Here is a 23,958-nt window from a genome sequence, read left to right as displayed (position 1 = left end):
TAACATCAGTGTGTAACTAGCTTGGACTGTTGCGTTAATCCTTTAATTCCCTCACACCTGTTTGAAACATTTTTACAATCTCTTTAGCCTGTTCACTTTTTTTTAAATTTAAAATTCCTTACTTGCTCACCCATCTGCTTTTTTTTGATCTCCCTTTTGTGTTTGATTTCTTGTTCTGTTTCTTCATTGGTTTATATAATGATTACAATCCCTCAAAGTAAAATACATTGGACTGTGAAGGTACTGCATTGGTAGAACCATAGACCAGAATGAGCCACTGTCTTGAGGAGGAAGAGAATTGAAAAAAGAAATGAAAGAGGGGACAAAACACGGGCCAAGCAAGGAACTAGGAATTCACTTTTGTTGACTGGCTGACATGATCAAATTTACACTGTGAAATTTGTACCAGTGTGAATACAGTGTAGCCTTTACTCCACAGCAAACTCAGTAATGAAATCTCTCCTCCGTGAGTAAGAAACTTGTAGTGTCCGCGTATCAATAACACACGGATGGAAGGAGAACGGTAATAACAGGTGCTTACTGAACAGAGGGTATGCTGGAACTGAAAGTACAGAAGCCTGCTATGGCTTTATATACAGGTATGGTCACTGCCGGTACTACAGTATAAAAGCAGTTCTCTCTTAAAGGTACATACACAACAATTCCTCCCCTTTTAGATAAACAGTACATAACATTCATTTAACAATTAAATAATAACTAATTACAATTACAATTTTCTCTGTACTATATACATCAACTGAAGTAATCATTTATAAATTCAGTCTTTGAGGAGGCTTCCTGATCCTGTCTGGATAGCGCCTTTCTTGAGTATCCTGTTCTTGCAGCGGAGTCGATTCTGGCTCATTGTCATTGGTTGGTTCGTCAGCTTCCAATACCACTGATTCCGAGGTAGACGCAATCTGTACTTCGGGTTCATCACCAGGTGCACATGCTCGTGGTATGGGTTTGACTTGTTCCTGTGACTCTAGAATCTGGTCAGCATGGCGTCTCACGATGCTCTCTCCAACATCCACTGTGTACATTAGTGGTCCCTGCTGTGTGCATATCGTTCCTGGCTGCCATTTTTCTGTTCGGTAGTCGCGGGCCAAGACTGGTTGCCCTATCATGAAGCTCCTGGTTGGCTTCTCATTGATGTGCTGGAATTGCTTATCCTCAACATCTCGTCTTATGTTTGGTTTGAGCAAATCCAGGCGACATCTTAACCTTCGGTTAAAGAACATTATGGCTGGAGCTTGGTTGGTGACTGCATGTGTCGCATTCCGGTAAGCAAACAAGAAATTATCCACCTTGTGTTGTAGTGGTATGTTGTCATTATACATCGCCTTTATTGCTTTTTTAAAGGTCTGAACAAACCTCTCAGCCAATCCATTTGTGGCTGGATGATATGGGGCAGATGTGTAATGTTTTACCCCATTATTCCTCAAAAACCTCCGGAAATCCTCGGACACAAACTGTGGTCCATTGTCGGAGCAAATCTGTTCTGGCAAGCCATTCCTGGCGAAGATGGTCCGCAGGACTGCAATAGTTTTCTCCGTGGTGGTGGAGGACATTTTGATGACCTCTGGCCATTTCGAATGTGCATCCACGGCGATTAAAAACATTGAGTCCATAAATGGACCAGCAAAATCAATGTGTACCCGTTGCCATGGAGATGAGGGCCACTCCCATGGCTATAGCGGGGCCTGTGGTGGAGCGTTTTGGACTTTCTGGCATCCTGTGCATCTCTTGGTCATATCCTCGATTTTTTTATCGATTCCCGGCCACCACACAAACGCCCTGGCTAGGCTTTTCATTTTTACCCCTCCCAGATGACCCTCATGAAGCTCATTGAGCACTCTATCTCTCAACTTGGGTGGAATTACCACTCGGGATCCACACATCAAGGTCCCCTGGCACACTGACAGCTGTTCTCTCCTTGGCGAGAATGCTGGCAACAGTGAGTCGCCATGTGCTGGCCATCCCTTCACCGTCAAATCATAGACCCGAGAGAGTGTCGGGTCATTTCGGGTTTCCTTCTCTATACTTGAGTTTGTAACAGGTAGACATTCGACTATAGTCGAATGGAATATCTCAACAAGGTCCACTGAAGGTGCTTCCTCCACCGTAGGCAACGGCAGGCGCGACAGTCCATCACCGTTTCCATGCTGTTTCGTACCCTTGTACTCTATGTCGTATTGATGTGCCCCTAGAAAAAGGGACCATCTTTGCAGCTGTTGCGTCGTCATCACCGGAACGCCCTTCTTTGGGTTAAAAATGGAGACAAGAGGCTGGTGATCAGTCAGTAGGGTGAATTTCTGTCCGTGCAGATAGTGATTGAACTTCTTCACCCCCCACACCAGGCTGAGGGCCTCCCTGTCAATCTGGGCGTAGTTACGCTCGGCTGAGGTTAACGAGCGCGATGCAAAGGCTATTGGCCTCTCTGAACCGTCAAGGAATTTGTGTGACAGCACCGCTCCAATGCCGTAGGGAGACGCATCACATGCCAACCGAATCGGTAGTGTTGGATTGTAGTGGGCCAATACTTCTTTTGAAGTGATCAGGCATTTACATTTCTGAAAGGCACGCTTACACTCATCACTCCATTTCCATGCTACTCCAGTTTGCAGCAGGGCGTTCAGTGGGTGCAGAATTGTAGATAAATTTGGCAAGAACTTATGGTAGTAGTTCACCAACCTGAGGAACGACCTCAGTTGCGACACATTTTCTGGTGCTGGAGCCTTGACTACTGCCTCAATCTTGTCTGGGGACTTATGTAACCCCTCTTCATCAATCATGTGGCCACAATACGAGATTTGTTTCCTGAAAAACTCGCATTTGGGGCGGTTGGCTCGTAGCCCATATTCTTGTAATCTAGTGAGCACCTGCTCCAGGTTGGCAAGGTGTTCACTGTCATTTTCGCCCATAACCAGGATGTCGTCCAAATAACACTGGGTCCCCGGGATCCCTTGCAGGACTTGTTCTATCGCCCTCTGCCAAATAGCCGGAGCTGATGCTACCCCGAATACCAGTCGGTTGTACTGGTAAAGACCTTTGTGAGTGTTTATCGTGAGGTATTTTCTAGATGCTTCTCCTACCTCTGTTTGTAGATACGCTTGGGCCAGATCAATCTTCGTAAAGTGTTTCCCTCCAGATAGTGAGGCGAAAATATCTTCTATCCGCGGAAGTGGATATTGTACTGTGTGCAGGACTGGGTTCACAGTTACCTTAAAGTCCCCACAGATGCGAACCTTCTTCGGCTCCCCAGGCGTGTTGCTCAATGATTTCTTCATTGCAGGAATGATGGGTGTGGCCCACTCGCTCCAGTCCACCTTGGACAGCACACCCGAACGCTCCAGACTCTCCAGCTCTGCTTCGACGGCTGGGCGGATCGTGTACGGTACCGGTCTGGCCTTAAAAAATTTTGGGTTAGCGTTATCTTCAATTTTTATCATTGCCGTCACTCCTTTTAGAGTCCCAAGTCCTTGCTGGAACACCTCTTTCGCGTCAGTTAGAATTTTTGACAGTCGTCCAGGTGTGACGTCGTCATCCTTTTTGTCAGCCACAGTTAGCGCCTGAATGGAATGCCAATCCAATTGTATTTTTCGGATCCATTCACGTCCCAATAATGGTGGTCCTCCATCTTGTTGTATATAGAGATACAGTTTCTGTGTTTCCTTGCCGTTGTATTTAACGGGCACCCTTATTTTTCCTCTGGGGTAGACTTTTTGCCCCGTATATGTCTTCAATACAATGGACGTGTCCTTCAAGGGTATGTGTGAGAATAGCCGCTCATAGTCTCTTCGATTCATGACTGTTAGGGCTGATCCTGTGTCCAATTCCATCTTTACTTGGGACCCTGCTATCATGAGGGTGACCCAAATGGTTCGGTGATCCTCCTTTGCGATCACGTTGTGTAACTTTAGACAACTTAGTCTCCTGCTCCCGGAGTCATTATTACTCTCCTGATCTTCTGAACTACTGTCTGTCATTTTTTTTACTTTCTTGTACTTTTCCTTAGTAGTTCTTTTAGTGTTGGTTTTCTTTCCCGACCTGCAGACTCGTGCTACGTGTCCCACTTTTCCACATTGCCTGCATACTTTGTCCTTAAACCAGCAGTCCTTCTGGTCATGGGTTGTTCTGCCGCAGCGATAGCACTTTTCTGCTCCATATGCCATTTCGTTGGTGCTATATTCTTGCGGTTTCTGTTGTACTTCCGCAGCTCCCCGTGCTGCTGCTTCGTAGGATACTGCCACGCTGAAAGCCTTTTCTAGCGTAAGGTCCTTTTCCGAAAGCAGTCGTTTCTGGGTTCCTTCACTCTGGAGCCCGCAGACAAACTTATCCCTTAAAGTATCTGCCAGTCCTGCTCCGAACTGGCAGTGCTTCGATAACTTGCGTAGTTCCATAAGATAGTCAGCATTACTCTCATCTTTGTGCTGGTTTCTTTTATGGAACTTGAATCTTTCTGCTATCAGCAGCGGTGTAGGGTTTAGATGTTCCTGTAAGATATTGACAATCTCTTCAAAGCTTTTCTCCATTGGTTTAGCTGGGGTAATTAAATTCCGCAATAGGCCGTACGTTCTCGCGCCCATCAAATTTAATAATACCGATGCCTTCTTTTCATCGGCCACCCCATTTTCCTTGCAGTACACTTCAATTCTTTCCACATACGTGGTCCAGTCTTCTATTTCGTTGTCGAAAGCAGTGATACTGCCACTCTTCGGCATCTTGGGTGGTTAAAATGGCGCCTCCCGTGCTTTTCCTTCTTCCCCAATGGATTAAAATGGTGCCTCCCACGCTTTTCCTTCTTCCCCTTGCTGCCAGTGCTGCTCCTAGCGTTCTAAATAGTAATGGCGGCGCCCCGCGGCTTCGGCGCGTCTCTCTTTTGTTAGTTAAATTCCTTAGTTTTATTCTTCTTCGACGCTGTCCACTGCGCGTCTCTTTTCCTTCCCCTCTTTTACTTTCTCTAACGCTGCCCGGCTCTTGAGCACCGACCGCGCCCTGTGCGCTCCACCCTCTCTTTTCCTTCCCGACGACGCTGCACGGCCCCCTTGCAGAGCCGCTCGATCGAGCTCAAGCCCGCCGCAGTCCGGAAAGGTCAGCGCACTACCTGCTACCAGCACGATTTGCTGGAACACCTTGACTGGGGAGCCAAGCCCAGCTCTCCACAGCTTCCCCTGCGATTCACTGAACTCCGATGGATCACTGGGCGGTTGCCCACGGTCGACGCCCGTTGCTCTGGCTTCGACCTCAAAGAAGCTTCTTTTCAGGGATGGATCCCCGTGAGGTGATGCAGTACTGCAGGTGAGTTCGAACCTGCTCGTCGCCACTGTAGTGTCCGCGTATCAATAACACACGGACTGCAGGAAAACGGTAATAACAGGTGCTTACTGAACAGAGGGTATGCTGGAACTGAAAGTACAGAAGCCTGCTACGGCTTTATATACAGGTGTGGTCACTGCCGGTACTACAGTATAAAAGCAGTTCTCTCTTAAAGGTACATACACAACAAAACTAGCATTGGCTCAGTGAGTGTCTGGGCTGATGCTAGGGGGCACTACTCCCCCATGACTCTAAGAACATAAGAAATAGGAGCAGGAGTAGGCCAATCGGCCCCTCGAGCCTGCTCCGCCATTCAATAAGATCATGGCTGATCTGATCCTAACCGCCAATCCACTATCACAGAACCATCTCCTGAATCTAACAGAATTAGACACACGAAATAGGAGCAGGATCAGGCTACACGGCCCCTGGGCCCGCTCCGCTACCCACAGGGCCATGACCGATCCGAACCTAGACTCATGTCTAAATTCCTGCCCGCTCCCCGTAACCCTTAATTCCCTTTACTTCTAGGAAACTGTCTATTTCTGTTTTAAATTTATGTAATGATGTAGCTTCTACAGCTTTTTGGGGCAGCATATTCCATGGACCTACCACCCTCTGAGTGAAGTAGTTCCTCCTCATCTCAGTTTTGAAAGAGCAGCCCCTTATTCTAAGACTATGCCCCCTAGTTCTAGTTTCACCCATCATCGGGAACATCTTCCCCGCATCCACCCGATCCAACCCCTTCACAATCTTATATGTTTCAATAAGATCGCCTCTCATTCTTCTGAACTCCAATGAGTAGAGTCCCAATCTACTCGACCTCTCCTCATATGTCCATCCCCTCATCCCCGGGATTAACCGAGTGAACCTTCTTTGTACTGACTCGAGAGCAAGTATGTCCTTTCTTAAGTATGGACACCAAAACTGTACGCAGTATTCCAGGTGCGGTCTCACCAATACCTTGTACAACTGAAGCAATACCTCCCTATTTTTATATTCTATCCCCCTAGCAATGAAAGCCAACATTCCATTGGCCTTCTTAATCACTTGCTGCACCTGCATACTAACCTTTTGAGTTTCGTGCACCAGGACCCCCAGATCCCTTTGTACTTCAGTACTTTCCAGTTTCTTGCCATTAAGATAATAACTTGCTCTACAATTTTTCCTGCCAAAGTGCATAACCTCACACTTTCCAGTATTGTATTCCATCTGCCAAATCTCTGCCCACTTACTTAGCCTGTCGATGTCCCCTTGCAGGTTTTTTATGTCCTCCTCACTCACTACTTTCCCTCCCATCTTAGTATCATCTGCAAACTTTGATATGTTACACTCGGTCCCCTCCTCCAAATCGTTAATATAGATTGTAAAGAGTTGGGGACCCAGCACTGACCCCTGCGGAACACCACTAGTTACTGATTGCCAGTCTGAGAATGAACCATTTATCCCAACTCTCTGCCTTCTGTTAGATAGCCAATCCTCTATCCATGCCAGAATATTACCCCCAATCCCGTGATTTTTTATCTTAAGCAATAATCTTTTGTGTGGCACCTTGTCAAATGCCTTTTGGAAGTCTAAATACACTATGTCCACTGGTTCCCCTTTATCCACCCTATACGTTACTTCCTCAAAGAACTCCAGCAAATTTGTCAAACATGACTTCCCCTTCATAAAACCATGCTGACTTTGTCCTATTAAATGATGATTATCCAAATGTCCTGTTACTGTCTCCTTAATAATGGACTCCAAAATTTTACCTACCACAGATGTTAGGCTAACCGGTCTATAGTTTCCAGCCTTCTGTCTACTGCCCTTTTTAAATAAGGGTGTTACATTAGCAGTTTTCCAGTCTGCCGGGACCTTTGCCGAGTCCAGGGAGTTTTGGAAAATTATTACCAATGCATCCACAATCCCTACCGCCACTTCCCTCAAGACCCTAGGATGTAAGCCATCAGGTCCAGGTGATTTATCTGCCTTGAGTCCCATTATTTTACCGAGTACCACTTCCTTAGTGATTTTGATCGTGTTTAGCTCCTCCCCCCCTTTAGCCCCCTGTTTGTCCAGTGTTGGGATATTCTTAGTGTCTTCTACTGTAAAGACTGATGTAAAATATTCATTCAGTGTTTTTGCCATCTCCATATTTCCCACCATTAATTTCCCGGTCTCATCCTCTAAGGGACCAACATTTACTTTAGCCACCCTTTTTCTTTTTATATAACTATAAAAACTCTTACTATCTGTTTTTATATTTTTTGCTAATTTACTTTCATAATCTATCTTCCCTTTCTTAATCAATCTTTTTGTTATTTTTTGCTGTCTTTTAAAGTTTTCCCAATCCTCTATCCTCCCACTAGATTTGGCTACCTTATATGCCCTTGTTTTTAGTCGAATACTATCCTTAATTTCTTTACTTAGCCACGGATGGCTGTCTTTTCTTTTACACCCTTTTCTTCTCAGTGGAATATATATTTTTTGGAAGTTGTAAAATAACTCCTTAAATGTACACCACTGATCATGTATCATCTTACCCTTTAATTTATTTTCCCAATCCACTCTACTCAATTCCGCTCTCATACCTTCATAGTCTCCTTTATTCAAGCTTAGCACGCTTGTTTGAGATCCGACCTTCTCACCCTCTAATTGAATATGGAATTGAACCATGTTATGGTCACTCATTCCAAGGGGATCCTTTACTAGGACATTTTTAATTAATCCCGTCTCGTTACACAGGACCAGATCTAAGGTTGCTTGCCCCCTGGTCGGTTCAGTTACATACTGCTCAAGAAACCCATCCCTAATACACTCAATGAACTCATCCTCAAGGCTGCCCTGCCCAATTTGATTTGTCCAATTAATATGATAGTTAAAATCCCCCATAATTATAGATGTTCCCTTATTACAAGCCTCAACTATTTCTTGATTGATACTCCGTCCAACAGAGTTGCCACTGTTCAGAGGCCTATAGACTACGCCCACTAGTGTTTTTTTCCCCTTATTATTCCTTACCTCCACCCAAACTGTTTCATTATCCTGATCTTTTGACCCAATATCATTTCTCTGTATTACAGCGATTCCTTCCTTTATTAACATAGCCACCCCACCTCCCCTTCCTTCCTGCCTGTCCTTCCTGATCGTTAAATAACCTGGTATGTTTAATTCCCAGGCATTGTCACCCTGCAGCCATGTTTCTGTAATGGCCACAAGATCATACCCATATGTAGTTATTTGTGCCATTAACTCGTCTATTTTGTTACGAATGCTACGTGCATTCAGATAGAGAACTTTCAAAGATCTTTTGTGACACTTAGTTCCTGCTTTTGCCCTTTTTATTACTTTACCTTTTACTCCATACCTTCTGCCCCTTCCTGACACGCTCTGGTTTTTAATTTCCCCACTGCTACCTAAGTCTATGACCTTCTCTGTTGTCATTTTTATTATTTGCTCTCTAGGAACCTCCCCCCCACTAGTTAGTTTAAAGCCCTCTCTACAGCCCTAGTTATATGATCCGCCAGGACTCTAGTCCCAGCACTGGCCAAGTGAAGCCCGTCCCAACGGAACAGCTCCCTCCTGCCCCAGTACTGGTGCTGGTGTCCCAGGAAGCAAAACCCATTTCTCCCACACCAGTCTTTGAGCCACGCATTTAACTCTCTAATTTTATTTGTCCTAGCCAAATTCGCTCGTGGCTCAGGTAATAATCCAGAGATTATTACCCTTGTGGTTCTGCTTTTTAATTTGGCCCCTAGCTGCTCAAACTCCTTCAGTAGAACCTCCTTCCTTGTCCTATCTATGTCGTTGGTACCAACATGGACCACGACAACTGGATCCTCCCCCTCCCACTCCAAGTTTCTCTCCAGTCCAGAGGAGATGTCCTTAACCCTGGCACCGGCCAGGCAACACAGCCTTCGGGACTCTCGCTCTCGGCTGCAAAGAACTCTATCTATCCCCCTAACGATACTTTCCCCTACCACTACAACATTCTGTGGCCAGGAATGCCTGTGTGGTGTCTTGCCATTGCCAGGGTGGAGTCCTTTCTTTGTATGCTGAAGCCTTTGGGTCTGTTCTCAGATTGAATCTACTAGAGTTGCTCATAGAACAAATATAAATGCACTATAAGTGTGATATTCAGTGCATTTGACTGCACAGGAAGAGCAGTTCACAGACTTAAAGAAAAATCCAAGACGTTACCTTGTCGATTTTAATTTGTAACCAACCCAAAAGTCTTGGGCTATGTTGTAAAGTCGGATATCTGTTCAATCTTTGAAAAGAAGGAAAGTCTTTCATTAGCAACCAACCATATAGACTTGTGCTTAAAAGAACAACATCCCCTATGTGGATGTGAAATCTACCCAGAAATAAGCTCCTGAACCGTGAAATGGAATAAATGGCTGAGGCCAGACACTACAATGCATATAGTTCCTTTCTTCTGTGCCATCACTGATAAATCTACCTTAGGACACCTATGACACTGTGGTAACCTAAAATCTATGGGGAAACCATGCATTTATGCCAAACTTTAAAGGGTTAAGCTCTGAGGACTATATCACTTTGTATGCTGCTCCTTGAAAGAGGTTTTATTCACCAACCCCATCTTGCCTATATAAAATTGATTTTGAAAAACAGTTGCCGTAAGTAATGGGTTACTTTTAAATAATTGTCTGTTTCAACTATCATAATGAGTTTCTTGCCTGACTTGATTGGACCCACATGGTCTGTCAGTCCACCTTAAATTAAATGGTGGCCTAGGTGACCTTCAGGCACTGCTCCATTACCTTAAACAAGCTTGTGTGTGTGACACGTCTGACCAAACTTTATTAACGTTCACAGAGCATCAAATCACACTAACTTGCATTAACAATACAGCTGCATGCTTCGGACCCACTGCCAACAAACTGACATCTTTATTAAGCAAAGGCTTTCTCACAGCTGCACCTCACTTTCTTCAAAGAAGGAGAACTTCTCTTATTTCTGGTATATAAAGGGATGGGTTCCTTTACGTCTTGCTCTGATAGTGAATGAAACCAAATGGGTAAACCTTAGCAAAGTTTGCCTCATTAAATATTCTTGTGTTGTTTCACTTTGCAATGGGGGAGGTTTTCAAATCCCAGTGAAAAGTCTTGGGCTATGTTGTAAAGTTGGATATCTGTTCAATCTTTGAAAAGAAGGAAAGTCTGCCTCTTTAAGCACACAGTTCATTGTCATTTTAAAAAGCCTATAAAACTGACCTGGTAGTATTGGTCACTCTGCCCTAATAAATGAATAATTTGCTATTTCTGATAAATGCTATAATTGTCCTTGTCAATCAGTCCACTTTATGTTTAAAAATGAACTAAATAATGAATGTTATGCCAAATTAGTCATATGAAATTGATTCATAAAGAATCACCCGCTTTTGTTGAAATCTGCGGCAACGATTTCAGTGAGTGTTCAATCTATGGAGCAGACTCCCTCGGGAGACAGTGCAAGTAATTAGTATTGGTCCATTCAAATGAAAATGAGAAATTTCTTTCAGAAAATAATATTTTTGGGTACAGTATATGAGTAATTTGAAAGATGACATTGCTTCTCTTGGTCTTGGTGGTAGAGGTCACAGGACTGGGAGGTCCTGTCCATGAAAGCTTGGTGAGTAGATGCAGCACATGCTGCAGTTAGTACATACTGCAACCACAGGGTGATGGTGGTGGATGGGGTGGATATTGAGTTCAGTGGCAGGGCACCGATCAAGTGCACTGCTTTGTCCTAGATGATGTTGAACTTCTTGAGTGTTCCCATGGCTACACCCATCAAGGCGAGTGGTGAGTATTCCATTACACTCCTGTCAGGTGGAAGAGATTGGCCTTTTCTTGTTGGATATGTTCATTGCCTGGCACTTGTGTGGTGTGAATGTTACCTGCCACTTATCAGCCTAAGCTTGGATGTTATCCAGGTCCTGCTATAGGCTGGCATGGGCTGCTCCATTATCATAAGAGTTGTGATTTTAGCTGCACATTGTAGAATCATTGGCAATTGGCCTGACTCCTAACTTCATGATGGATTGATGAAGCAGCTGAAGATAGTGGGACCAAGAACACTGCCTTGAGGAACTCCTGAGTGATTTCCTGGAACTGCAACAATTGGTCTCCAACAATCATAACCCTCTGCTTGTGTGTTACGTATAATTCCAGCCACTGGAGGATTTTCCCAGTGACCACCCACAGACCTAAGTTTTTGGAGAGTTTGTTGGTCAAATGCTTGATGCTGAGGGCAATTACTCTCACCTCTGCTTTTGCATTTAGCTCTTATGCCCATGTATGGATCAAGGCTATGACAAGGAGACCAATGCCCATGAACTGATTTCACTGCCTTTACACTACTAAAGCTGGCCCCATTATTGAGTGGAGTTTAACTGGTATCAAGATCCACTAAATACTTGTACTTGTATTCTTTTTTTAAAAATATCTATGTGTACACACTATGTATGTGTGCATGTTGGAATATATATAAGCTCCCAATGTCAGGCCGAAAAAGGATTAGTAACATTATGTAAATTAAACTGACCCCACAAAATGGTCAGGCAGGTTCTGATAACACAACACCCGACTAAAACCCAATTGAAGGAAAATCTGTTCCTCAACTGTCAAGGGTCATATGTGAGTACTGGTCACTTAGACAAGGCAGTGGTGGAACTGTATCCCAGCAAGTATTCAACACCTTCAGAAGAGGGATGGAAACTAGCAAGAAAAAAAAGTCCATTTGCCAGCACTGGCAAACAACGACATATGTCTGATACAGGACTACTATGAGGCATAAGAAATAGGAGCAGGAGTATGCCATTCGGCCCTTCGAGCCTGCTCCGCCATTCAATGAGATCCTGGCTGATCTTCTGCCTCAACTCCATTCACCGGCCTTATCGCCATATCCCTTGATGCCCTTACTAGTCAGAAATCTATCGACTTCTGTTTTGAATATACCCAATGACTGAGCCTCCACAGCCCTCTGGGGTAGAGAATTCCAAAGATTCACCACCCTCTGTGGGAAGAAATTTCTTCTCAGCTCAGTCCTGAATGGCCTACCCTTTATCCTGAGGCTGTGGCCCCTGGTTCTAGACTCCCCAGCCAAGAGAAACATTCTCCCAGCATCCATCCTATCAAGCCTGTAATAATTTTGTATGATTCAATGAGATCCCCTCTCATTCTTCTGAATTCAAGAGAATACAGGCCTAGTTTACTCGATCTCTTCTCATACGACAGTCCCGACATCCCAAGAATCAATCTCGTGAACCTTCGTTCCACTCCCTCTATGGCAAGTATATCCTTGCTTAGGTAAGGAGACCAAAATTGAACACAGTAATCCAGGTGTGGTCTCACCGAGGCCCTATATAATTGGAGTAAGACTTCTTTACTCCTATACTCAAATCCTCTTGTAATGAAGGCCAGCATACCATTTGCCTTCCTAATGGCTTGCTGCACCTGCACATTCACATTCAGTGACTCATGTACAAGGACACCCAGGTCCCTTGGAGCATCTGCTTTCCCCAATCTTTCACCATTTAGGAAACACTCTGCCTTTCTGTTTTTTCTACCACAGTGGATAACTTGTTTACACTGGTACTCATAAAGCGCCGTGGGACATTTTACTACATTAAAAGCGCTATATAAATGCAAGTTGTTATTTTTGTTGACTCTTAACTAGTGTGACAAATGGGTGCTGAGTTCTAGCCAAATTCAAGCCAAAACAAATTTGTTTGTCAGTACAAAGGAATCATTAGCAGTCCACCAGCAAAACGCCAATTTTATTCAAAAACCAGGGAAGTTCCAGGTATTGGTAAGATTGATTTGTATTGTGAAAGCACTATATCCAGTAACCTTAAAAAGTATTGTAATAAGGTTAGGATAACATATTGCATTAATATATAAGTAACATCAGGGATGAATTCCTCTGTGTGCTCTGTGTAACAAAATTGTAAACCTGTTCTTTATAAACGGATTTGCAGTTTCGATACACATAGCACTAAAGGAAATCTCCCCACTCCCTTAATGTTAGGACTTCTATCTTTCATTCTTTTTGTAAGGAACATGAGTTTAATCTTTGAACTGCATTTGTTCTGGATGACATTACATCCCTAAAACTCTGCCCACAATGTTGTAATTTCTGTCTGATCTATTTATTTTTCATTTAAAAAAACCATGAACGCTGTATCCTAAAAAGTTTCTAAGATTTCTCGCAGACGCATTTAGCCTGCCTCTCTTCCCCAGTGCGTAGTTGGTAGCCTGCCCTCTTTAGACATGGCTTATGGTTTTTCAGAGTTACCACAGGCTTTACTGTTACACTCCACTTCCTTCCTGTGAGATGATGAAGAGATCCCTAAACAGGCTCAGGCAATAAATCTGAAACCTCCATTGGGGAGGGGAGAGAGCTCTGTTCTTAGAATTACTGTGTTTCGAGAAAAAAGAACGAGGCAGTCTCAGACACTTTGGGAAAATATTTCATTTAGGCAGCAGAAAATTGTTTCTAAAATGTTCTTCACTGAAAACTATATGCCTAGTGAAAACTGATGGAACATTTTATGAGCAGGAACAAAGCTTTAAAATTAAATCTGTGTCACCATTTCTTACTTTGTTTAAAAAAAAACTTCCCACTTTTAATAACCTTTAGGTGAATTTTACAGATTCACATTAAATCCATTTGACAACAACCACTTTGATAACTGCTGTTGAAATATTAGATGAATTAAAGATTTTATGCAGTTGTGAACTGTACCCTCCCCCACAGCCCCCCGCCAATTATTAAAGACTTGTGGTATCTTTTTTGTTTACATTTCAATTTTACTGCTGCTTCCAGAAATGGAATTAGTTTTCTTTTTATTAAAACCCTCCTGCTTTGAGAGCTTGTTTTATATTTTATATGGGCTTGACTAGAGGTGCAGCTCTTGACTGAGGTGTGAATACGGGGGTAGTCTTTCAACTTGCCGCTCGGTTGTAAATCTGGTGTTGCTGATCAGGCGCCAGTTACAGAAATGGGCAGATGATCCAGAACACCAGTTTCGCAAGTTGAAAATCTCCCCCACAATGTTCAATCTGTGCACAATGTTGGCTGTTAATTTCCAAAAAGTCACAATCATTCAACTGCTTTGACATGTAATCATACTATTTCTTTTGGAGAGAGAGTTTTATGAAGAGTGTTGAATACCGCCAGCAGAGAGAAATAGAGTGAGCTTACATTGCAATCAACACACTAATCTGTGATAAACTGACATTAAATAGCCCGGTCCCACAGAGCTAAGATTTTTAAATTCATTCAAGATAAAATCACACATGGAAGCCTTTTACTGGAACAGTAAAACTGTTTGAATTGACTTTAATCTGGTATCAATAATGTCTTCACTCACATTGGTAGGATTCTAGCTAAGGAACCCAAAGTGTAATATTAAACATAAACCCAAAATGTGCATGAAGTTTGCAGTGCCTCCTCCCAAAGCCTTCAGTGGGAAGCCTGAACCATTTTCAGATTTGGGCCTGATTACAATACAGTCAGCAAGCTGCCCAACACTCAGTGAGCACCGGGGGCAGCCTGCCGAGGGGCTGAAATTCAGCGGATCCACGAGTGAGCCGAGCCGGATAGGGGAGGGGAGCTGACTCAGTGGCCATCAATGGGCTGCAGTGCTTGTGTGGGGCCAGGAAGAGCATTCCTGCTCCCGTTGGACCCACAAAAATGACCCCAAAACATGTTACCGGCTGTTTTGGAGCCACCTCCACCAGTGATCCCTTTAAAGACCGCTGGTTAGGCTGCTCACTGCCTGGTTGGGCGGAGCATGTGTGGTGCATGCTCCGCCAATTTGTACTTGAAAATTGCAAACAAGATCCTACACTCGGACTAGGACACCATATTTGCATATGCAAGCAGACACCCCCCATTTCAGACGGAAGTGCTGTCTGCCCATTTACAGGCCCTCAATGGGTGGCTGCTGTTTTCCTGCCATTTTTAACTGCTGGGCACCTTGTAAATGGGGTGCCGGCAGTTGAATGTAATCTCCACTCGCAGAGATTTTGGTGTGTTTATAAACTTCTAATTACTGAACGACAAGTTCTCTCTGGTATCTTGGCAATGAAACGACAACAGTCTAACCCCATAGAGTTCTCAACAGTCAGGAGCTTTTTGTTATCACAATGGCCTGTTGTAAGTGGTTGACTTTAACTGACTCTGACGTGACCTAGCAAGCCATTTAATTATATCAAACCTGGCAACTAGAGATGGGCAATAAATACTGGCCTTGCCAGTGATGACCACAACTCGAAAATGAATTAAAAAAATCCACCAAGAGTAAATGATCACTAATCACTTTAACCGGTTAGCTGTTAATTAGTTATTTGTTTGTTGTCACAGGGACTGTTGCCTATTTTTTGGTGTTCAGAGGTTGAAGTTCAGTATACAATTGTATGCCAGAAAACAGATAAACTAAGCTGTACTCTGCCTCTTCATTTGATATATTGCATCTATTCTCTATTGAAGGATAACTGGAGTCACCTTGCAGGTGTTAACAAACCCAGTTACATTTAGTTGTTGCTAATTTTCTCTCTTATGCCTTCCTCCTCTTCTGAATGTATTGATTCCTTCTGAAGTTTGGGTGCCAGGTATCCTCAGTACCTTTCCCACATAAGCTTTCACACATGAGCCTGGACAGATGAGTTTCAGCAGCATATGTGACCATAGGGGGCATTACCCCTGAGCTTGGTCCTTTCCTTGTCAGAAGCCCATCTGCACAAGTACTTTCCAGCAGTAGTCACTGGATAGGGTTCAGAAGCAGGAATTGTGCAGATATTGCCCTCTCTACCAAGGGGCAATGAGGCCGCCCATAGTACCTGATGTGCCTTCAATAACCACAAAACTAGACGTTATAGACTTAAACAAGTTGGCTTTTAATCACTAAGATCAGAGCTAACATCTCAACACGCCGACTGGTTCACAGGAATGAGTCATACAGATCCTGGGATCTTTATGTAAGAGAAGTCAGGGGCGGAGCCAAGAGCCAAGACCTGGAACCTTCCAGGTTAGTCAGGAAAGAGGAAGTGAAACTATACACAGTGTGGGGGAAGGTAATATACATGAGTGCAAAACGAATACAGGAAATACAGGATCAAGACAAACAGATTTCATTACATTCACCCCTTCTTTAGATTTAGTCCATCGGGGTGATGTTTCTTAAAAGTTGGTATAAGTGAGTCTGTCAGGAAGTTTTGCAGTTCTCAGTGATCGGCACAAAGCTGGTTGGGGTGCCTCTAGGGGAGTGGATTCTGGTTCCTCCGCTGTCCGGGCCTCCGCAGTGTCTTCCAGGTTATCTGCAGTGTTCTCCAGGTTAAAGTTGGGTATTGATACCTCTGGGCGTCCTGTCTCTTTGTAGTGTAGGTCTTCATCGGGTAGTCTCTCATCGCTCTCTCCGCTCCCCGAGGGAGCGAGGTCTTTTATGGAAACAGTGTCCTCTCGCCCGTCAGAGTATTCGATATAGGCGTACTGAGGGTTTGCATGGAGGAGCTGTACCTTTTCCACAAGGGGGTCCGTTTTATGGCCTCTCACGTGCTTCCGCAATAGTACTGTCCCCGGAGACGTCAGCCACGCGGGTAGAGATATGCCCGAGGTGGATTTCCGGGGGAAAACGGACATCTTTTCGTGAGGGGTAGCGTTAGTGGCTGTACATAACAGAGACCTTATGGAGTGGAGCACGTCTGGGAGGACTTCCTGCCAGCGGGAGGTCGGAAGGCCTTTTGACTTTAAGGCTAACGTGACAGCCTTCCAAACAGTAGCATTCTCCCTTTCCACTTGCCCATTACCCCGGGGGTTGTAGCTAGTGGTTCTGCTAGTGGCTATCCCCTTCGAGAGCAAGAACTGGCGCAGTTCGTCACTCATGAATGACGTCCCCCTATCGCTGTGTATGTAGTTCGGCATGCCAAACGTGCAGAATAGATTACAGAGACACTTGATGACCGTGGCACTGGTCATGTCTGGGCAGGGAATGGCGAAGGGGAAGCGGGAATATTCATCAATGATATTGAGGAAGTATACGTTACGGTCGGCAGAGGGAAGGGGTCCCTTGAAGTCCAGACTTAGGCGCTCGAATGGCCGTGTGGCTTTGATAAGGTGCGCACGGTCAGGCCTGTAGAAACGAGGCTTGCATTCCGCACAGATGCGGCAGGCTCTGGTCATTGCCCTGACCTCCTCGATGGAGTGGGGCAGATTGCGGGACTTTATAAAATGGTATAGTCGGGTGACCCCTGGCTGACAGAGGTCGTTGTGGAGACCCTGTAATTTGTCCGCATGAATGCTGGCACACATTCCCCGCGATAGGGTGTCTGGGGGTTCATTAAGGGCTCCCGGCCTGTACATAATATCATAGTCGAACGTGGATAGTTCGATCCTCCACCTGAGTATTTTGTCATTCTTGATTTTCCCCCTTTGTTATTAAACATGAAAGCCACCGACCGCTGGTCGGTGAGCAGGGTGAAACGTTTGCTGGCTAGGTAGTGTCTCCAGTGCCGCACTGCCTCCACTATAGCCTGTGCCTCCTTCTCGACAGAAGAGTGCCTGATTTCAGGTCCCTGAAGGGTTCGGGAGAAGAAGGCCACAGGTCTCCCAGCCTGATTGAGGGTCGCAGCTAAGGCAAAGTCTGACGCATCGCTTTCGACTTGAAAGGGAATGCGTTCGTCCACTGCACACACTGCAGCCCTTTCAATGTCCTGTTTGATACTGGTGAAAGCCTCCCGAGCTTCAGCTGATAGTGGGAAGGACGTCGATTTAATGAGGGGTCGGGCCTTATCAGAGTAATTGGGCACCCATTGGGCATAATACGAAAAAAATCCCAGGCACCTTTTTAAAGCTTTGGGATTGTGTGGCAGGGGCAGTTCCTTTAGGGGGCGTAATCGGTCAGGGTCCGGTCCAATTACCCCATCTTCCACCACACAGCCGAGGATACAGAGACGGGTTGTGTTGAAGACACATTTGTCTTCGTTGTAGGTTAGATTCAGCTTTAGGGCAGTTTTAAAAAATCTCGCAAGATTTAGATCGTGGTCTTGCTAATTGTGCCCGCAGATAGTGACATTGTCCAGATAGGGGTGGGTAGCTTGTAGTTTATTCTCGTCAACCATGCGGTCCATCTCACGTTGGAAGACCGAGACCCCATTTGTTACCCCGAAGGGCACTCTGAGAAAATGGTAGAGGCGTCCGTTCGCCTCAAAGGCGGTGTATGGGCGGTCCTCCGTTCTAATGGGGAACTGGTGATACGCGGATTTGAGGTCGATAGTCGAGAAGACTTGGTATTGCGCAATCTGGTTGACCATTTCTGATATGCGGGGTAAAGGGTAGGCGTCCAGCTGGGCATAAATATTAACAGTCTGGCTGTAGTCAATTACCATCCGTTTCTTTTCGCTATTTTTAACTATGACTACTTGGGCACGCCACGGACTGGTAATGCCTTCCCGCAGGAGTCTGTCCACTTCCGCCTTGATAAAGTGTCTGTCTTCCAGACTGTACCATCTACTTTTGGTCGCTATGGGCCTACAGTTCGGAGCGAGATTAGCGAATAAAGAGGGCGGGCTGATTTTTTTAGGTTGATAGGCCACAGACTGTGAGTGGCGGCGGGGACCCGCCATATGCTAGCGTGACACTTTCGTGGTGGCACTGGAAGTCCAGGCCCAAGATTACATTAACACAGAATTCTGGCATCACGAGGAGTTTAAAATCCTTGTAGTCCATGCCTTTTACAGTCAGTGTTACCACACAGTAGCCCAAAATGTCCGAAGTGTGGGGCTTAGCAGCCATAGCAATTCTGCTCCGTGTAGGGGTTACCATTAATGAGTGCCGCCGTACCAGGCTAGGGTGGATAAAACTCTCGGTACTCCCACAGTCAATTAAACATTTCGTTAAATTCCCGTTTACCTGTATGTCCATCATGGATTTTGTCAACGGGCGTGGCCTGGATTGATCCACCGTGATCGAAGCCACTGTTGGGCTCTGGGCGGCCGTTGAGTCGGGAAAAGATGGCGGATCCCAAGATGGCGGCACGCACGAGGCGGTGACGGAGTTGGAAACCGGATTCCCCCTGCAGACTTTGCTAAAATGCCCCCTTTTCTTACATTTGAAGCATGTAGCGTCCTTCGCTGGGCATCGTTGTCTGGGGTGCTTGGCCTGGCCGCAGAAGTAGCATTTCGGGCCTCGAGACATTGCCGCTGTAGTAGGACTCCTGGGTGGACTTCTGTGTGGGGACTCCGGCGGCGTAGAGCTGGTCTGAGACCTGGATGGGGAAGATGGCTGATTCCAAGATGGCGGCCTGCTCGGCGCGCACGAGGCGGTGAGGGCTGCATGGCCGGAAGAATAAGAGTCAGAGTTTTTCTGGGCCACGTCCAGCGATCGCGCAGTGGCCACTGCCTTTTTTAAGTCCAGGACCTCCTTCTCCAGCAGTCTCTGCCGGATATAATTCGATTTGAGGCCCGTGATGAAGGAATCGCGGACCAATTCGTCAGAGTACACGTTGGCCGTCACGGCCTTGCAGTTACAGTCCCGGACCAAGTCCTTTAGGCCCTGTAAGAAATCGTCCATTGATTCCTCAGGTCGCTGCCTGCGTGTAGCCAGCAGATGTCTGGCGTACACTTCGTTTACCGGCCTCTGGTATTGGGCCTTCAGGATAGTGATGGCCTCCGTGTAAGAGGTGGCGTCCCGGATGAACGAATAAATCCGATGACTAACGCGAGTAGTCAGTAGACTCAGTTTATCTAGCTCGCTAGCGGATGAGGCCCCCGCGAAGAGTTCGAAGCATTTGAGCCAGTGTCCAAATTGATTTGATGCTTCAGCAGAATGTGGATCCAAGTCCAGATGCTCTGGTTTTAGGAGTCGATCCATCCTAGTATTCTTTAGTGATTAAAATTGATGTGCCTTCAATAACCACAAAACTAGAAGTTATAGACTTAAACAAGTTGGCTTTTAATCACTAAGATCAGAGCTAACATCTCAACACGCCGACTGGTTCACAGGAATGAGTCATACAGATCCTGGGATCTTTATGTAAGAGAAGTCAGGGGCGGAGCCAAGAGCCAAGACCTGGAACCTTCCAGGTTAGTCAGGAAAGAGGAAGTGAAACTATACACAGTGTGGGGGAAGGTAATATACATGAGTGCAAAACGAATACAGGAAATACAGGATCAAGACAAACAGATTTCATTACAGTACCTGAATGTCACCCCAGCTGAGATCAGGTAAATCAGCACAGCACTGCGATTGGGTCTGGCAACAGAGTCATTAGGTGAACCTACAAACTCAATTCATTTTTTTAAAGGAGTTTGAAAAATATTTAAAAAAAATAAACTTGCAGATACACATTTGAATGTGACAACTTGGATGTTTCCCCCGCAACATCCTCCTCTTTTTCATGTCACAGATAAAATGACATCTGCATTTGGGCTGCACTGTGTGAGCCCATGTTCCTCCTTGGTGGCCCAGTTTAGATGTATTTCGATAAATGTGTGGCAGAAATTGATAACAATGACCTAATACTCGCACTGCTTGAAGCCCTGCACGGCACAAGTAGTGCACTCAGACTAACACATACCTCATAAGTAAGATTTAGCTCATTGCATTTTAAATTAGGCGTCCCAGTTTTGTACTAAAGCTGACTCTCCTTGAAATTATGCTATGCGAATATTAGCATATAAATAAATAAACAGGTTACCAGCCCAATTAAATTAGCAGGGTAAAGAATTGAATGTGAATGTGTTAAGTATTCATGCACAAATGTTCACACAACATAATTTCAAGGCCAATGTGTTTTATGTATTCGTAGGCTTGGTATTTTACTTGCTTTTCTTAAAATCAATATTTTAACTGCTTTGGCTAAAGTTGATAGTGATTAAATAACAAAGTAACTATTTATTGTGCTATGCAAACATTTATGATGTAGATCAGAAATGGGGCATACTGTCACTCGAAAGCAACTATTGTCCCATTGACTCTTTCCATTGAATGCTGCAAGGCGTTACAGACTCATGAGAGTTCTCCTGACAGCCATAAAATTGTTTCGTCATGTTTTCAAGTATGGGACTATGGGATATTTGAAGAAACCAAGTGAATTTATTTCACCATCTAAATCCCCTTTCGGTTCTTGGATGGTTTGCTTCTTTCTTCTGAAATGTTATCCTATGTACAATGCAAATGTGCGTTTGCTGCACTTTGGGTTATAGGAAAAGTCTGGAAATGTAATGCCCTGTTGATTGATGGGTCTGTTGATTTGATTGTCAGATACGGAGACCTGTGATTTTGGTTGGCACAAATTCCAGGGACACTGCTACAAATACTTTGGCCATCGAAGGGCTTGGGAAGATGCGGAGAAGGAATGCCGCCTGCAGGGTGCTCACTTGTCCAGCATCCTCACACATGAGGAGCAGCTTTTTGTGAACCGTATGTACTGTGATAATTCTGAAACATTTCTTTCCAAAAAAGATATGCACTGGAGAACTGAATGTATTTTTACCCAGTAACAAAGTTAGCATAAGCCTGACTGCAAAGAGTCCTCAAAGAGTGAATCCATAAATGTGGGTTTCTGTATTCATGCACCCAGCCATTAGTGTGAGTAATGGCAGCAATTACATCTGGTTGATCTCAGCTGTTTGTAATAGAAGAAAGCAAGATTAAAAAAAGAAAATTCTTAAATGTAGAAAATCTGAAATAAAAAGGGAAAATGCTGCAAATGCATTAACAGATTGACCAACATCAGAAAGAAAAAGGAAGGTTAATGTTTCGGGAGAATTCTGATGAAGGGTCATATCCAAAATGTTGACCTTTCTTTCTCTTTCAGGTGCTAATCAACCATTTCCAGCATTTTCTCTCTTTACCTCAAAGACATTGGGTTTTTTACTTCCAGGTAAAATAATCCTGTGGTAGTAGTGAAAGCAACAATAAGCAACGTTTAATGTTATGGCTCTACTGTGACTTCCATGCAGAAGGGAAATAGATTCAAGGCCATGGCTAAGTTTTGATAAAGCTCAAACATGGAAGTACAAATAAAAGGTGTGAGGAAATACCATATAAAGGGGAAAAAATTCAGTTAGTTGCGCCTCCCGTTAGCGCCTTAAGAGGGCGCTAACGGGGTGCAATGCAACTAGCGCCCAGGCACGGCACTGCCCACGCCTCCCGCAAAATTCAGCGGGAGGTTAGTGGTGGCGCTAACCGGTAGCGCTGTGCAGCTGGTGATGATGTCATTGGTGTGCGCAGCGCCCCGCTCACGCAACGACCACGAACTTCGGGAGCGCCCCTGACTTACCGCCGGACGCTATGTCCGACGGGGTCAGGGGGGCGTACCTGCGGCCGGGGAGGCGCAATTTAAAGGCGAGGTGTGGGGCGGCCATTTTTGTTGCTGGCTGCCTGCCAGCACCTGCCTGCACTCCCGTCCCAGACCTCCTGAAACGCCCCCCCCCCCCCACGGAGTGCTGGTTGCGCTCCAAGAGCCCGGCACTTCTCTTGAGTGCTGGGCTCTTTTGCCTGCACGCCCAATCCCCGGGGGCCCAGCTGGGCCCCAGATCGTGCTGCACAAGGCCCTTCCCCTTTAAGAAGGGGAGGAAGGCCTGCAATACCGCGGCGCGACGTGCCACAGCGTGTGGCGCTGCGGCACATAACGCCGCAATATTGACTCACAGCGCCCCAAGAGGGATGTGGGGCGCCTCCAGTAGCGCCCCACTTCCCTCTTGGGGCGCAACCACTCAATTTCCGGCGCGGGGGGCGCTAATTTTTCCGGGGCGCTACTTTTAGTGCGGCTGGGGCACTACTCAATTTTTAGCCCAAAATGTCTTACAGATACAACTGTTCGGCTTTGTAAAGATTATATGTTCTTCTTTCAGAGGCTGCTTACCAGCACACCTCCCCTTTCATTTGCATGGATGCAGTGCTCTGGGTCACTGCCTTCCTGATGACTGCTGTCAATGCAGCTCCATTGTCAGCCAGCAGGAGGTGTGATTGAAGTAGGGCCAGCCAGAGCATGTCAGTGATATTTACTCCCTCAGAGGGAGCATCACACCTCCACACCTGCTCCATCTGGCAGCCCAGTGGAGATCTGACAAAACTCAAACCGACTGAGGTGAACACATCTGAGTGATCAGCAGCACTGAGACTCAAATCACCAGGGGACCATGGATCAGAATACATTTTTTTTGGAGTGCTTTTGAGAGTCTATTTTTGTATTTCATTATAAATATGAAGAGGGTTGAAATTTCACTGAAAGCCCTTTTAATGCACAGATAAAATTCTCAACAATCTTAACCTTCGTTCCATTTGTGGGTGTAATATGTCAGTAGGGCTGATATGAGCCATATACCTGTGAGGTAAAGTACACATGTTACATTCATTTCTTTTTTGTATCAGATCCCAAGCATAGATATTTGTTTTAATTTGTTCCATACCTGCAGTTGACAAAAGTCAAAAGGAATATTGAATAAGAGTAGACTGGATTCCACCAATATATATATTTTTTAAATTGAAGATCTAACAATTTCTAAGTCATTTCATACATTAAGGGGGAGAAATTCAGTATTGCCCCGTTTGTGGCTCGATTATCAGCCGGGCGCAAAGTTTAGCGCCTGGCGCTAATTATCGCCTCCGACTGCAAACTTGGCTTTAATTGCCCCTGGAGGT

General features: G+C 45.2%; 1 protein-coding gene across 1 annotated transcript in view; it reads left to right on the top strand.

The window, feature by feature from the left end:
• Positions 1-23,958, top strand: part of LOC147124561 (versican core protein-like) — a 210,971-nt gene that overhangs the window by 157,901 nt on the left and 29,112 nt on the right. The window contains exon 12 of the mRNA XM_085989372.1: positions 21,574-21,732. Coding sequence (XP_085845498.1) covers positions 21,574-21,732 — 159 coding nt within the window. The remainder of the gene's footprint in view (positions 1-21,573; positions 21,733-23,958) is intronic.

This window comes from Somniosus microcephalus, chromosome 1, assembly GCF_052327205.1.
Source record: "Somniosus microcephalus isolate GS21.2 chromosome 1, FLI_Smic_1.0, whole genome shotgun sequence".
Lineage (NCBI taxonomy): Eukaryota > Metazoa > Chordata > Chondrichthyes > Squaliformes > Somniosidae > Somniosus > Somniosus microcephalus.
This window is presented reverse-complemented; position numbering and strand designations above follow the sequence as displayed.